The sequence below is a fragment of the Equus przewalskii genome, chromosome 14 (assembly GCF_037783145.1).
Source record: "Equus przewalskii isolate Varuska chromosome 14, EquPr2, whole genome shotgun sequence".
Classification (NCBI taxonomy): Eukaryota; Metazoa; Chordata; class Mammalia; order Perissodactyla; family Equidae; genus Equus; species Equus przewalskii.
The window spans coordinates 66,944,409-66,961,990 of NC_091844.1; the positions used below are offsets into that span (position 1 = coordinate 66,944,409).

The window sequence follows — 17,582 nt, forward strand, 5'->3', positions numbered from 1 at the left end:
AGGGCCCACTTGGAGGAAAGTAAAAGGATTTCCTTTTCTAGAGAGCCCGAAAGGAAAGTAGAAAGGTTGCTCTTAGTGTGGTAAATACGTGGTAAATATACATATACTCCTGCAGTAAGAGTTCTTGATTGAGGGTGTCTCAAGACCAGTTAAGAGCACCTAATAGTCCATTCAATTTTTGTTTAAAAGTAGTAAATGATTTCGGTCTCCTACCATCAGTATCAAAAAAAAGAAAAAATAAGAATATAGATACTGAGAAACTTATTGCAAATTACAAAATACAAAACTGCTTTTTCTTTCAGATTGCTGTTTCTTTCAGATTACTAGTTCAACTTAGTATATAACCTCTAAAATCACAAACGAGTAGTTCTTAATTTTTTTCCTGTAATATCCAAAAAGATGACACTTAAACCCATTTCCAGCTATTGGAGTCTGGGTTGAAAAGACTAATGCGTGACCGTTGTCTTTGATACTTAAACAGTCCTACCACACACAAGCACAGAGTAACGCACGCCAGCCTACTGCTGAGCTATATTAAGGCTCTGAAGAGAGGTCATCCCCTTGCTGAAGGTCATGAACCAGCCTAGTCTGGTGCCATTGTTATTTCCCTGAGTAACACAGTTACAATTTTCCAAGTTTTATTTCCTTCTGCCTTTGACGCTTTCCTCTATAATTTTTGCATTTTCCTATTTTAATATACCATATCACTGCTACATGTTTACCACATAACTCTTGAAAATGTGAACACACAGCAGAAAGACATTACAAGGAGTATTAACAGCAGTGACTGCGCATTGTCTGGTAGTGGGGAGATATGGATGTCTTCCCATTTAAATGGTAATTCTCTTTCAGAGGTGGGACTGATGGAAAATGCTGAAGAGGCTAAAGACGAGCTCTCTCAGGTTTAGATCTTATCATCTTTAAGAAGCCTACCACCACTGTTCTATAGAACTGACTGATCTAAATTTTGATGCCACAAAACATACATGCTACTACTTTCTAAAAGGGCAGAAGATTTTAACATAAAAGTTTCCAACTCTTATTATCTTTGCTTATTACTTCCCAAATTTCTAAATGCTTTACATTAGGAAGTTAAAAATTAAAAGTCAACCTACAATAATGAATTATATGCAACAAATCAAAACACTCTAGCTTTGCTTAACATAATCAGAGAAAGGGAACTCTTTTAAAAGATATATGGTGCTTGTGGAAAATAAACCTACCTCTGGGATTCCTCCATTTTCATTTAAGAATTATATTAAGAACATCCTAACTAATCTCAGTTACTACCTGGACTACAAGAGACATGAATTATAAAACATATAGTCCATCTCAAACCAATTAGTTGGATTGCAATTATAAGTGGTATTAATGAAACAAGAACATGCTGGGAGACAGTTCTCCTTGGCGCTGTCAGGTTTCTGCACATCTTACGGACAGAGGCATTACCCTCTTCTCATGGATGTCTGTACAGTGGACAGCCTTGGAGGATACAGACAGAGTCTCCCCATTGCAAAAGCCAGGCATGCTTACTGCCGAGCATAACAGGTCAGATTCTCTAAGCTCAGGGTCCTCTCCTGTAGCACAAACCACTGGGTATACTGGTGTCACCTGGAACTCTCTAGCTCATCCTCTGAGAATTGGGGCTCTGGGAACAAACGCAAGAAAATGCTAACTCTCTGGCTACTGCTATTGCTGTGAGCACTGAAGTCCCCTGTCTCAGAGGACCCAGGAGCCCAACATCTTCTGCCAGCATCTATGAAACCGTGGCAATCTAACTTGTTGCCTTGCAAATAAGGTAGCACCTCAGACCCTTCACAGTTCTTCACAGACTACCACAAACTTTTTAAAAAATCAGTTTTAGGTAACCTTATCCCAAAATGCCGCAATGCCACCATGTGTCAAAATAGCATATTGCTATTTAAAACATACAAATATGGTTTCATTCAACCGGCTTCTATTTGAAATTACAATCACTGAAAATGCAAAAGAAAGAAAATCGTTACTTTTGGAAACACAACAGTAAGTCTAGACTTGTATGAATATATGCGCACACAAATGTGCATTTTTAGGGTCCCAGGGTACCCAAAAGCTTTCTCATTTTCCTTTGAACCCTTTTGTTTGCTTTTCTCTCCAACCCACTCTGATAAAAGCTATATTCAGTGAACTCATTATCTACTCATTTTAAAGATTATTCTTAGCAAAAATTGAATCCTAAGATGTTTTCTCTGTCTTGTAGCACACTCGGCAATCAGTGAGAGTAAAATTGAAGAGTTATAACTAATTTTAACATTAGACAATTTAAAACACAATTGGCAAGAAAAACTTATGCTTAATAGTCAACCTGCGTAAAAACAGTCTGCGTTTTAACCACTGTTTTGCATTTATGTACCGCAGCCACCACCTACAGGAACTGTTAACCAAGAATTCTCTATAATTAAATTTTATTTACTTATAAAAGTTTAAACCTTTTGTATTCTAAAGAACTTAAATTGAGCAAAGACTATACCGATGAGTTACCTGGAGCAAAGTTTGTTGTCCCAAAGAACTTGATGGTACCAATTCTCTGGCCTACCACCAACACTCTGTCTCCGAGGTGGAGCTCGCCTTCGCAGCGGGTGTTATTCGCTATAGAAGTTGCTGAGGAATTCAAACCTGTTTAATCGGTTGGTGGGGGAAGGGGACAGGGCAAGAAAACAGGAGAAAAAACAAAAGGGAAAAAAACCCTCAAAATGCACATTAGCCAAAAAAGTCACTGTCTATTCTAACCAGTCTAGTTAGTTGGAGATTTCAATATATGACGCCTTTCATTATACACATCCTTGACAGCTGTGTTTCTCACATGTTCAGTCAAGCTACTCAAAGGAAGTTTGAAGGGTCTCCTGAGAAAATTACTGCCATGGGAAATTCACACTGGATCCCTGGTAAAGCATCGGCTCCACCCGCACTGCCCGGGCACTCTCTGCTAGAACAGAGAGGAAGGGGCTGGATAGTAAATATTTTAGGCTTTGCAAGCTATACCATCTCTGTCACAACCACTCACCTCTGCTGTTGGAGCACAAGAGCAGACACAGACAAATGGGCATGGAGTGCTGTAATAAAACTTCGTTTACAAAAACAGGTGGTGGGGTGGATTTGGCCCATGGGCTCTAGTGTGCCAATCCCTGTTCTAGGAAAATGCTGGAATTACAGTGGCCACCAAGTCTCAGAGTAAATGAAATATACAGGAATGTGATCTGAAAGTGAAATTGCTATAAAGTTCCAATTACCCCAAATTGACTTCCTCCTAATAGAACAAAACCACTCCCCTCCCCCGCCCTTGATTCAAACCTAAACCCTGAAAGGCCCACTATTAAACGTGAGAAGTCCTAGGGAAATACCAGCTAGAAAGCTGTTCAATGACAACAGAGAAGAGGTGGGCCCCTGCTTTCTGGACAAGTTTGCCATATAGGTAGGTAAGGGAACTGCAATAAATTCAACACATGTTGATTTTCATCAAGAAGTCTGATAAAGTGTTTCATATACATCCTTATACATAACTGAAGAAATGTGGACTGATGGTCACCACGCCTGTGGGAGCGACCTTCAACTGTGCTCACACTGAGAGGCAATAGTTCAGTTCTTCACGGTCGGCTGTGAGGGGTCTGGAGACCCTGCAGCATGAGGAAGAGCTGAAGGTACTTGGGATGGAGCGGGGACGGTAACAGCAGCAGAGAAAGCATCACACAGACCAGAGGGTAGAGCCCAGCTGTGCACTTAGAAACTACCATCATGCACCAAGGACTTACCTCCCTAAGCCTTGGTTTCCTCATTCAATAAATGAGGACGGCAATAATAGTACCTACCCCATAGGTTTATTTTGAGAATTACATGAAATAAGGTATGTAAAGAGCCTAGAATAGTATCTGAAATAATAAGCATACAATATATGTTAGTTATTAAGTTTGGATTAGAAAAGAGATAAGAAAGATAATAAACCATAGAGCTTCTGAGGATCTATCATAAAGTTTTAAAGTGAACCTTGAAGGGTTGGAGGCCTTAGACACATAGGGAGGAGAAGTCAGTCCAGACAAGGAAAATGGTGTGAGCACTGGGAGAAAGGCCGAGAACTCCAGAGTATGCTTACAAAGGGGAGGGAGGCGGAGGGCTAAGGAGGAGACAGGGAAGAGCGCAAGTAGCTCAGTCTAACTGAAGTGAAGGGTTCCTTCTACACATTTAAAAAGAGCAAATCTACTTACAAACAAACCAAGATAAAAAACACCAAGCAAGCCTGGTTGAAAAAGCCATAGATACCAGCACTGGCTCTAGATGAGACAGACGGGCTTTTGCTCATTGTCTTCTTGTTATGGCCACGTGCGCTCGGTTTCCTGGGGCAGCTCTGCTTGTGCTCCAGAGAAGACGTAGAGGAGGAGCTGCTGATGGATCCAAGCAGGGCAGCTAAAACAGCAAAGGAAGAGAATGTAGCAACGGATGGAAAAGAAGTGAACCAATGAGATGCTTTTCCAGGTAAACCCTTCTGAAACTCTCCATGTAGTTTCTTCAATTGTGGATTATCTAGCGTTGAATTAAATGCCTGGTTTCATCCAAATATATCATAGTTCATACATACAAGATTTTATGACCCAAGCAATTGCATTTTAGAAATTCACATTCTATGATGACAATCTTAGGTAGCAGAGTGTTGTCACCTCATTAATTTAAACTGACTACCTATTCCAACCGCCACTCTCTCTCACCTCTCACTTCAGAGGAGTTAGTAGAATCCCATCTTATTTATATAAAAAATGCTATTAATATGTTTTAAGGTAACAAAGCTTAACATGAAAATGTTGCGCGTTAACCAGAAGGAAGCGTGAACACCTGTGAATTTCCCACTCGTGTTCTAGTCACCCAGTGATTTGACAGCTAAAGGCAACCGGAAACATTATCATCAAGCCATCTACACGGTGGAATTTCCTTTGCTCTCTCTTTTAATCTAATCCAGTAGTTCTCTGATTTAAGTGTACTTAAAGGTCATGGTACAGGATTTTATACAAAAGCCATGTATAGACTTTATTATGAGCTGTTTAAGGGGTGTTCAAGGGTAATTTTTACTATAATAATTTTTCCCTTACAAAATTGAAAACTTAGCCGCACATAAGCTATATCACTATATTATTTTAAAGTTCCACCAATAAATTAAAATTTGAGAACAGAGTTCTAAATTACATTACCATCTTTCTCAGTTACAGTTTTCGATTCTTCACCAGGAGGCAATGAAAGTGTTGATCCAGAAGCGCTATCTTTTTTTGATGTCATTAATCCTAGGACACAGAAACAGTACGCTTTCAACCAAAAAGAATTTTGTTTAATGTTAAACATAAAAATGTGTTTGCTTTTTAAAGCACAGACATCCCTCATTATCTACATCTTAGCCACTTCTGAAAACATGTTGAATAACAAATTCACAGACGGCAGGGGCCAATATTTCATTATTTAAAGGGGAAAGAAAAGCATGCATGCCTAGCCCATCTGAAAACCCCAATCAATTTCCCCAAATATCTCTAAAGTATCTTTCAAACTCATTTAACAATCCACTAAGGAATTCTAGGTAACATAAACCATTTAAAACATAGTTACCTAGTGGTTTGACACTGAATGTGCTCATCAGCGTGTCTGCACAATGCGAGCAGGTAAAGCAAACCTAGCACAGCTGAGACAGGTCTGCTGCAGGCTTCCTGGCACTTGCAAACAACTCACACAATTTCCCTGGTGTATGCACACCAATTCATTACAGAAGATTTTCTATTTAGAGAGCGAATTTTCGGTAAAAAATTTCGCCAATCATTGTAGCAACTATTCATGTAAGTGAGAGTCAGAGAGCGAGAAATCCTGTACTCTCTGCCACCGAATTCTGATATTCTGAAAATGACTACGCCATTGTCACCACACCCACTCCCACAAAAAACTCATTTTGAAAAAGAAAAAGCTCATCAATAATACTCTACCTCATGAAGACTTCTGTTTCAATTCTACAGAACCAAATTATTTAAATAAGAAACCTAATGGGCTACACTCAGTTTTAAATTCCATCAAGCATCCCTTCTACTTCTACTCAGAATTAAGCATTTTGGGTAAAAAACTGTGCTCGGCACTCTGAGCATCACAAACATGAACCAACCATGGTCCGAGTCCCAAAGGAGGACTTTTCAGTTCCGTGTGGTAGAGAGACATGGACACGGATAACTAAAATCTGCGGACACTGGTATACAAGCACTAGCACAGAAAGAGGAGACTATAATCACGGCCACGAAGACAAATTAATGGCTCATCAAGAAGATCACATTCTGAGACGGGTCTTGAGGGACAGGGCAGATTTCTTCCAGAGAATATTGGAGGTGTGGTCAGAAAGAACGGAGGGTAGGCATTCCGGATGGACAAAAGGAAAGAAATGTCTTAAAGACAGGATCAGAGGATGAGGAGCTTGGCTGGAATAGAGAGCACTTTTGAGATGTAGGATAAGTAACCTGCATATAGGTCACAGCAAAATCTGAGGGTGACAGTGCCAGCTAAGGAACTGTAACTCTTCTGTAAAGAATGAGGCTCTGATGGGCTGTAAAAAGGAAGACTGGCGTGAACAGAGTTGTAGGTGAATAACATTACCCTGACAGCAAAGTTTAGAAGGAAACTCGAGGAGAAGAGACTGGAGGTTTACACTGGTTAGAAGTTTGTTACAGGAGGCCCAGGATGAGGGCCAGAACCACAACAGCAGCAACTGAATGGAGCAGGGACCAGAGAGACTTTGTGAAGGCAAACCACAGAGAGAATTTCTTGTTTTTCAGTTCTAAAATACTCCTTTGGTTCTCTTTGTATTTGAATCTTTTATTGAGATAACTAGAGCTTCACACACAGTTGTAAAAAAACAGTACAGGGAGATGTGTTCTACATTTTGCCCAGTTTTCCCCAAAGATGACATTTTACAAACCGATAGTATAACATCACAACCAAGATACTGACGCTGATGCCATCCACTCATCTTAGATTACTCCAGTTTTACTTGTGCTCATTTGTGTGTGTGTGTGCGCGTGCACACACGTCATTTGTTTCTTCTTTGTATCTTCATTCCTCTGCTGAAACTTTTTTCCATTTGTTTCAAGAGTGTTCACCCTTAATTCTTAGAACATAGTTACAATATATTCTTTACAGTCTTTATCTGATAGATGTCTATGTCATCTCGAGGTTGGCATTCTTTGTCTTTTTCCTTGAGAGATGTTGAGATGTTGCTGGTTTTTCATATTTTCAGCCATTTTGGATTGTATCCTGTACATTTTGAATATTATGTGCCAGGACTCTAGGTCTTGTTCAAATCCTTTGGAGAATGTTGATTATTTTGTTTTGAGGTCCACCCAGTTAAGCGCAGGCTGGAAGTTCCTATCCACCATCTGTGCACTGTGGGTCCAATGTCAGTTCAGTTGCCAAAGCCTTTTTGGGATCTTTCTCATGTGTTGTGCCACTCAGTACTCAGCCTGGGACCTGGGCAGTGGTCTACTCAGGAGACCAAAGCCTGGGGTCAGATTCATGCACACACAGCTTGGGAGTAAGCCCAGAAGTTTTTTGAGATCACTTTCTTGAGCTCCCTCCTCTCCGTGGTCTCCCTGACACTTTCCTGTTCCCAGGGGCACCCCTTCCTGGTATTCTGGGTAGACTGCCTGGCTTTAGCTTCCCCGCTCTGCCATACAATCTCCTGAGACTCCGACTCTGTCTCTGGAGCAAGTGGTGAGGAAAAAGGAAAAAGACTAACGAGGATTCCATGCATGTCCTTGGGACCACAATTTCTCTGGTCAGAGACAGAGTTCCCCTCCTGCGGAGTTTTAGGTGCCTGGCCATCCTCTGCTGCTGTCATACCATGCAGGATTGCCTAGGGACTGGGGTGGAAAAGAGCCAAAGGGAGAAAAATGCAATCAGGGGATTCCCTCCTCTTTCTGTCTAGTGGGCAGCCCCTTTTCTACTCCTCAGACCAGAAATAGAGGGTTTTTCTTTGAGCTTTCTTTCCATGTCTGCTGTGTACTTCTGGGTTTCAGGTTTAAAGGATACCATTTATGACATCATCAAAAAGCACAAAGTATCTAGAAACAGATCTAACTAAACAGGTACAAATCGTCTATAGAGAAAATTATAAAATGTTATTGAGATATTTTTAAAGGAACTAATTAAATAGAGAGAGCCAAAGCTCATAATTAAAACGCTGAATATTGTAAAGATATCAGTTCTTCCCAAATTGATTTAAGGTTTAAATGCAATACCAACTAAAACTTTGACAAATATTTTTTTAAAAGAAACTCAACAGCTTATTCAAAACCGTATATGGAAATGTGATTTGCAAGGGCCCAAACAAGCAAGACACTATTCGAGAATAAGGTAGGAGAATTTCCTCTACTCAATATCAGATTTCTTTTTTAAAAACTACAGTAATTACGAAGTGCAGTATTGACACAGGGATATTCAAACAGCCCAATGGAACAGAGAAGAAAAGCCAAGTAAACTCTGGGACAAAACCCTTCAATCACGGTAGAAAGCCCTTCCACTTCAGTTATTGATCAGTTAGCAAATATTTATCAAGCACCTATTTTATTTTATGTACTGCAGTGAACACGAAAGTATAAAATACTCTCACAGTCCACTTAAAGTTTAAGATTTTGCTGAGGGAATAAAAGCTCTGTACAAATAAAGCAATCAGAGGACAAAATCCAAGATAACAAGGAACAAGTGGGTGGTATGGATAAAAGTGTTTATGAAGTTAGTGAATGAAAGAGATCAAAGTGAACTGGGGTCATCAGGGAAATTTTCAAGGAGAAACAAGATCTGAAAAAGGAGGTAAAGAATGGCTAGGACCTCAAAAGGCAGACGTCAAATTCCTGCACCCAGAGAAATAGCATGAGACAAAGCATGAAGGACAGAGGGAGAACAATGTACACAAAAGGCAGTGAGATGTGACAAACACAGTCCAACCACGGACGCAGGAAGAGACTCCATCAAACAGAGCAAGGACTCTGCTGCTTTCAAGAGTCAGGGTGTTTTCTGATAAAAAAAAAAGTCACTAAAATTCTTGAACAAGTGAGAAATATAAAGCTAGCTGAGTTGTATAAAGATTTATTGGAAGTATAAAATCTAGCCTCAAAAGGTGAGATTAGGGGGTGATAAAAGTACAGAGGTAGTAGGAAAGAACAAATCCGAAATATTCTGGTCAGGTACTAAAAGCATAAATCATGACTAAGGTTTAAAACAAGTAAGACGCAGATTTCATTAAATTCAGGTTTCACAATTAGCTAACAAAAAAGTGTGAAACAATCTAAATATGAGGCATTCCACACATAAAATAAAAATGCTCAAGATATTTAACGTTCTGGTTTGACCTACCAGTATTTACTTTCGACGTTACGTGAGCGACATCTATTTTCTGGGACCTGATGAAAGGCACAGCTTTTGCAGGAGTGTGTACTATATTCTTCCTGCGATCTTTTGCTTTACTTATCTTTGAAAGAGGTGCAAAAATACCTAAGGGAGAATGTAGAATTTTAGTGTTAAGCCATTAAAAGAATTTCAAATAAAGGGGTAAGTACTGTTATTTGGTGATATAAATTTTTAAGTTCTTTTTTAGAGCCAACTATGTGGCCTGTAGTGAGAGACAGAAAAAAAGACACAGCACCTGCCCTCAAAGAGCTTACAATCTAGTTGTCAAGACTAACAACATGCACAATAATTTAAGAATCACATAAAAGATACATAATTGGTTATGAAGAGAAATTCAGGGAAAAGAGAAAGGAGTAAAGGCAACAGTTTGCCATTATAATTATTTCTGACTAAGCTATCGGCAAATAATAGTGCACTATATAGTATAGAAAGTATTCTTCTGTATCACTTTATCTGTATCTTTTTTAAGACATATTTTTCCCACACAATAGCTTTTTATGTCCATGTTGTCTCTGTCTTCCATACTGTATATCTTTAGAAGACAAAATTCAATGTTACTCCCCTCTGCATTGCCCCACTGCACCTAACAATCACGGTGCCTTACACACCGTAGGGATATAAAAGATCCTTTTGAGTATGAAATAGAATCTTCCCAAAAGGCCTAGCCCTCAGCTCCTGACAATCAGAAACCACAGGGTGTTAGGGGGGAGCAATGCATGGACGGGGGAGCGGGGGGAGGGGGAGCGGGGGGAGGGGGGGCGGGCGGGGCCTATTTGCTGCCACTGAAAGTATAAAATTCCATTAAAAAAGTTCATCCTGGCAATACAATATTCAGTATAAATAAGTAGGCAAAGACATTAGAGATGGTAAATATGGACTATAAACACCAAGATTATCTCACTAAGACATTTTAAAAGACAAAATAAAGCCATAATTGTATGTTACACTCTTCCATTGAGTGTTAACAACCTAACAAAGACACATTATGACTAAAATGTAATGTATTAAAAACAAATTGTTTTAAAATAGGTTTGCAGAAATGCTCAGGACTCTACAAAAAGTGAGTGCTTTGTTAATAGCTAACAGGTGCCAACTATACTACTCTTCTGCTAATCTTGAAATTCTTTCCTCCCTTGGATTCGGCAATACTTTATCCTGATTTTCCCACTGCTTTTGACTTATGCACAATGTTCTCTCTCCTGTCTCCTGCCTATCAGATTTTCCCTGACTTTTATTCTTTTCTCTAAATTCTTTTCCTTGACAAATACACACACACACACACACACACACACGCACGCATGCACACACACGACCTTGATGATGATTACATTCAGTGTTGCCAAGGGTTGGAAGAAAAATATTATTTTATACTCTGGGAATATAAATTTGCATAGTCTTATTGGAAGTTAAAAATTCTGACCTAATCCACTTTATAGCATTAATTATAAGGAAATATTTATATTTAGAGGTGGGCAGAAAGGTTATAAGGTTACATTTGTATATTATAAGGAGAAGATAGATTTCCAGAGCCAAAATAATTTCTAGTTTACTACTATTACACAATCACACTTTTGGAAATTAATCATGAGAAAATAATCCAAAAAGGAGGGATAGGCCATATATCTGAATATGTCATCACTGCAATATTATTCATAAGTAGGAGCAAACAATTATTTGGCAATAGGATGAATGAATTTACTATATCTATGAACTATTACATCATCATTAAGTCAAACAATAAAGATTACATAGAATAAGAAAAATATGAAAAATCAAGAAAATAAAACTTGTTATATATTTGATTACATTATGATAACATCTGTGAAAACCGTATGTGTGGATGTAGGAAAGACTAAAAAATTGAAAACTAAAACATATTTATGAAAGACTATGAATTACTTTTCAAATTTATTTGTGTCATTAATGTCATAATAATGTTGCTCAATGAATGATTTTTTTTCTTAATTTGAGGAAAATTATGTGGTTTTTCCTTCAAGGTCTTAATAGAAAATTTCCACATCATAAAACATATTTGTTTCTTTTTAAAAAAAGGATTAAATATTTACTTCTATGGCTTTAAAAGATTTCTGTAGCATAGAAAACCTCACCTATGTAATTCTCAATTCTTCTTGTTTTTTAAATTAACTAAGTCATTTGGGAAAACTAAAACTAAATTTAAAGCAATGACTGGATATAATCGAAGCCCAGAGTGTGTGCAGCACACAGGCAACCTTCCTGCTCGGTAACTCATGCTAATCCAGTACTGACGGGATTTTTCATTGTATCCACGTATCCAGTACTGATGGGACATATAATTGTATGGCTTAACTAAAAATAAACACATAAGGAAGAATTATTTTAAAATAGAAGAGTAATAAATTTCCAGATAAACATGGCCCATTTTGTTTAACTCCAATTCCTCCCAAAACTCTTCTAGAATATTAGTAAGGAATAAAAATGGTATAAACTCTAAAGAAAATGACGAGGAGGAGAAAAAATACTAACAGCTTCCAAAGAAGGTTTTGCAGAGAAGGGGAAAGGTCAAAGACAGAAGACAGAAAGACTCTGAAACTTCTAAACAGCAACATTGGAAGCTCAAGATAGCAGTTGGCAAACTATGGCCCGGAGCCACATCCTGCCAACTGGCTATTTTTCCGAAGCTCTACTGGAACACAGCCACGCCCACTTGCTTACATACTGTCTGTGGCTGCTTCTTCACTACAACTGGAGAGCTGAATAGCTGCAACAAGAGACTGTATGGCCCATAAAGCCTAAAATACTTACTACCTGGTGGTTTACAGAAAAAGTTTGCCAAACTGCATTAATAGAGTATTACCTTCAAAATACTGAGAGAATATGAATCCCAATCTAACATTCCTTATCCCACCAAACTATCACAAGAAGTATGAGGGGAGAAATAAACATATTTTTTAAATGGAAGGTCTCAAAAAATTTACCTCCCACGAGTCCTTTGTCAAAAATCTACTGAAGGATGAGTTCCACCAAAACAAAGAAAAAAACTGACTTAGAATAGTAAGAGCACCAAATCTTTCTCTTCATAGTACGAAGTCAATAGATGTCTAAAATTGGAAAAATCAAGAAAGATCCATATAAATATATTATTTACAAATATGGATATTAATATCAGAAGATAAAGCTAAAGGGGTTGAAAAAGTTCTTGCCTCTAAAGAGCAGGACTCGGGGTCAGGTAAGGACAAGCCAGGGGAGGGTTGAGTTGTTGTTATTAATAAACCTTACAATACAGTTGGACTTACTAAACTAGGTACATGTAGTTACTTTGGTAATTACTGAAAGACATAAAAACTCTATTACAATATTAAAATTCATTATGAAATTTTCATAATTGCCAAACTTGGCAGGACCTGAGATACCTTCCAGTAGGTGAATGGATAAACAAACTGTGGTGCAGCTAGACAATGACATAGTACTCGGTGCTAAAAGGACATGGAGGAAACTTAAATGCATATTACCAAGTGAAAGAGGCCAACTTAGTAATGAAACTTAGTAGTGAAAAGGCTACAGACACACTGTAGGATTCCAATGATACGACATTCTGGAAAAGGCAAAACTATGGAGACAGTTACAAGATCAGTGGTTGCCAGGGATTGAGGGGGGAAAGGAAGGATGAATAGGCAAAGCATGAAGGATTTTTAGGGCAGTAAAAATACCATGTATAATACTATAATGATGGATACATGTCATTACACGTTTGTCTAAACCCATAGAATGTACAACACGAAGAGTGAACCCTACGGTAAACTATGAACTTTGAGTAACTATGATGTGTCAGTGTAGGTTCATCAATTGTAAAAAATGTACCTTCTGGTGAAGGGATGTTGACAACATGGAAGGCTATGCACGTGTGGGAGCAGGGGGTATATGGGAAACCTCTGTACCTTCCTCTCAATTTTGCTGTGGACCCAAAACTATCCTGAAAAAAAAGTCTTAAAAAATTACAAAATTTCTACAATTTTAAAAAATCTAATATATGCTAGAATTAAAGATCAATGGAGCAAAACAATCCTGAAACTGACTAGCATTTATAAGAATTTAATTTATAATAAAGGAAATACAACAAGCCAAAGGAAAAATGATAGATTTAGAAAGAGAGAGGGAAAAAACCATTGCTGAGAAGACATAAATCTTTGGCTTCTGCTTAGTCAGGGGATGTCCACCTCTCCTGCCCCCTCCAGCCTCAAGCAGTTTAGCAATGCCCGGGCTCAGCACCGAGCTGGCTCAGCAGGAAGGCAATGCCCATTTTCACATCATCCACCACATGATGCTTGCCCCCAACTTGCCTTTAAGTATATACGGGGGACAGAGACAACGTTCTTGGGTATCCAGCTTTATCCCAATCAGGCATGCCTCTCCTTAGGATGATGAGATTTGGGGAGGCCACATGCATTCTGTTACAATCTAAGCATTTCTCACAAATCTGATCTACAGCTGCCTTGTATGTTGCTAACGGTTTTTGATCTTGCCTTTAGTCTGCTTGACAGCTGCCAAAATTAGCTAATAGAGGAAAATTAAAATTAAATTCTTAATCTCTCACAACCAACCAAATAAATTCCAAATGGATTAAGTAATGTAGTATAAAAAATTGAAAGATTCAAAAAAATAAAATACATAACATAACTGATCCTTAAATTAGGAAGAATTCTCTTTCTAAGCATAAAAGCAATGTAGGAAATTATAAATGAAAAGTCTTTTAACTACATAAACCTATATGTCCAAAACATTGTAAATGAAGTTCAAAGGCAAATGACAAACTGGGCAAAATATTTGCAATAAATATAAAGCTTCATATCTTAAATACATATTGGTATTTTTTGAAACTCTTATCAGTTTTTTAAAAACCACTAATATCCCACCTTTTTAATGGATAAATAATATGAACAACTATTTGTTGGCAATTGCCAAGATAACACAGAGTCCATCTACTACAACAAAACATTTTAAATGTTTCATTTCACCACAATCAAAGAAATTTGAATTCAAACATAGAAATTTTCACCCATCAAACTAGAAAAATTAAAGGAAATGAAGCCATTAAAAATCATATTTTTCAAACAATATTTAAAGATTTGGTGAAATTACAATAGGATGTCAAGTAAAAATGCAAAATATATAACTACATATAATCCAAATTTTGTGAAAAAATTTAAACAGAAAGAATATACAGGTGATTTTATTTTCTTCTTTTTTATGCTTTTCAAATCTTATACAATGAGTATTTTTTATAAACAAAAAAAATCTTTAATAACAGACCAACTCCCTCTTAAGGGTATGATAAAAGGAAACTGGTAATTTTGACAAATTTATCAGAGCTAGCAAATAGCTAATATTTTTTGAGTGCTTACAGGGAACCAAGCGCTATTCTAAGTGCTTTATGTATTTATCAACACATTTATAGTCCTCATATAAATTCCTGAGGTATTGTTATCCCCAGTGTATCAAAGACAAACCAAGGCAAAGAAGAGAAAGGTCAAATAGCTGGTAGGTAGGGCAGCTGATTCATACCCGAGCAGTCCGAGTCCACAGTGCACACTCCTCAGCATTGTACCCCACTGCCTCCCTGTCAAGCTAGAAGATGAAATACCATGCAACCAAGGGAAAATATTCACAACATAGTAAGCGACAAAAGCAAATTGAAATCAATGTGTCAGTGTGTGTGTGTGTATGTGTGTGTGTCCATCCGTAAGAGACACAGAGAGAGAACATGAATTTAATTAAACAAACCTTTGTCAGAAAGAGAAAGAAGCATCCCAACTGAGGAGTACAGTAATGAAGTTGGCCTCACTTGCTTTTCCAATTTTTCAAGTTTTTCACCCTCCAGAGCTCTGTAGCACCTTGATAATAAAATCCCCCCCCTCAGTTATGATCCCACCATGAGGAGGATTTAGGGAGGTCTACAGAGCAGGGTGTACTCCTAGCGAGACACCTCCTCCCAATCACTCTACTGCTTACAGTAAAAAAAGGGTAGCCCCTTCATTTAGCATGTAAGTAACCAGGAGGAAAGTTTTATTTAAAAACAAGGAAAGAGTAAAATTTGATTATTTTAAATTAATTCCCATTAAGTTAGGTAGTATCTACCTTACCATATTTGGGAGCACATTTAAAGTACTGGACTTTTCCAACACTTCCATTGTTTTTTCCTTCTGGTTCATCCAACTCAATGCCAGCCCACTGCCCACTTGCAAATTCAGTTGTTCCACAAAATCTTAATGTTCCAACCTAAAGAAAATATAAATCAGAATACTTTTGAGTATTACTAGTAATTCTAAGAGTGCTACTCTTGAAACTTTACCACGGAAATTTTTAAAAACCATTCTCTCAAAGTAGACATCAGAACAATGAATATTAATGACATTAAATATAAAGAGACATTAAATAATGATAAAAAGAGTCAGTTCACCAAGAAGACATAAGAATCCTAAATCTGTACACACCTAACAACTGAGCTTCAAGTAAAACAGGAACTGATAAAACTGAAAAGAGAAATAGACAAAACCACAATTACAGGTGGAGACTTCAACACAACTCTCTCTGTAATCAATAGGCCAAGGAGGCAAAAAATAGTAAGGGTACAGAAAAACTGAAAGCTGACACTAGCTGTAAGCCAACTTGACCTAAGTGACATTTGTAAAACGCTCCACCCAAAACGGCAGAATACAAATGCAAAAGAATAGAAATCATACAAAATAGTTCTCAGACCATAATGCAATTAAACCGAAATTCACTAACAGAAAGATATATGGAAAAACTCCAAATATTTGGAAATTAAACAACATATTCCTAAATAACCCATGGTGAAAGAGAAAAGCATAAGGGAAATAAGAAAATATTTTGAATTGAATGAAAATGATAACACAATATATCAAAATTTGTGGGGTGCTGCAAAAGCAGTGCTTAGATATTTATAGCACTAAAATGCTTACATTAAAAAAGGTCTCAAATCAACGATACAAACTTCCACCTTAATAACTAGAAAGTGAAAACTCAAATTTGGCAAGCAAAAGAAAGGAAGTAATAAAGATAAGAAATTAAGAACAGAAAAACAACAGAGCAAATCAACGAAACCAAAAGTTGGTTCTTTGGAAAGATAAATAAAATAAACTTGTAGCTGGAGGTCAAAGAAAAAAAAAGATACAAATTACAAACATCATGAATGAAAGAGAGACATCATTAAATTCTGTCAATCACATAAAGAATAGTAAGAAAATACTATGAATAACTCTAAGCCTATAAATGTAACAAATGACATGAAATGTTCCAATTCCTGGAAAGGCAAAAATTGTCAAAGCTCACACCTGAATTTGTAGCGAAAAATCTTCAAAAAAGAAAACCTGCAGACCCAGATGGCCTCCCTCGTGAATTTCACCAAAGAATTTAAGGAAAAAATACTATCAGTTCTATACAAACTCTTCTAGAATATGAAAGTGGAGGGACCAATTACCAACTCATTTTATGAAGCCAGCATTACCTTGACACCAAAACCAGACAAAGATATTACAAGAAAAGAAAACTGTAGACCAATATCCCAAATGTACACAGACACAAGAATCCTCAACCAAATGATAGCAAATCAAATCCAGTGATACACAGAAAGGATAAAACATCATAACCAAGTGAGGTTTATCATGAGAATGCAAAGCTAGGTCAACATTTGAGAATTAGTCAACAAAGTTCATCATACCCACAGACTAAAGGGCAAGGAGGACCTTGTTCTCTGGACATATGCAGAAAAACCCTGAGCAAATTTCAACATCCTTTCATGATAATAATAATTTTTAAAAAAACCTCTCAGCAAACTAAGAATAGATGGAAACTTCCTCAACTTAATAAAAGACCTCTATACAAAACCTACAGCTAACAATTAACACACTAAATGATGAAAGACAGTGCTTTTCCCTTACGACTGGGAACAGGGCAAGGATGTTGGCTCTTTCCATTGCTATCCATCAATATACTGAAAGTCCCAGGCAATGAAATAAGGAAAGAAAAATAAATAAAAGATATACAGATTAGAAAGAATTAAAACTGTCACTATTCGCAGACAACATGATTGTTCACATAGGATATCTCAAAGAATCCACACAAAAAAAGCCCAA

At 37.4% G+C, this 17,582-nt stretch overlaps 1 protein-coding gene across 14 annotated transcripts in view; it reads right to left on the minus strand.

Moving 5' to 3' along the window:
- CLIP4 (CAP-Gly domain containing linker protein family member 4) overlaps positions 1–17,582 on the minus strand; it is a 74,044-nt gene that overhangs the window by 19,021 nt on the left and 37,441 nt on the right. For all 14 annotated transcript variants that reach the window (XM_070572941.1, XM_008517367.2, XM_070572945.1 and 11 more), the window contains 5 exons: positions 15,570–15,705; positions 9,397–9,534; positions 5,214–5,303; positions 4,294–4,437; positions 2,521–2,655 (listed from right to left, as the gene is read on the minus strand). In XM_070572941.1, the coding sequence (XP_070429042.1) occupies positions 2,521–2,655; positions 4,294–4,437; positions 5,214–5,303; positions 9,397–9,534; positions 15,570–15,705 (643 nt within the window). The remainder of the gene's footprint in view (positions 1–2,520; positions 2,656–4,293; positions 4,438–5,213; positions 5,304–9,396; positions 9,535–15,569; positions 15,706–17,582) is intronic.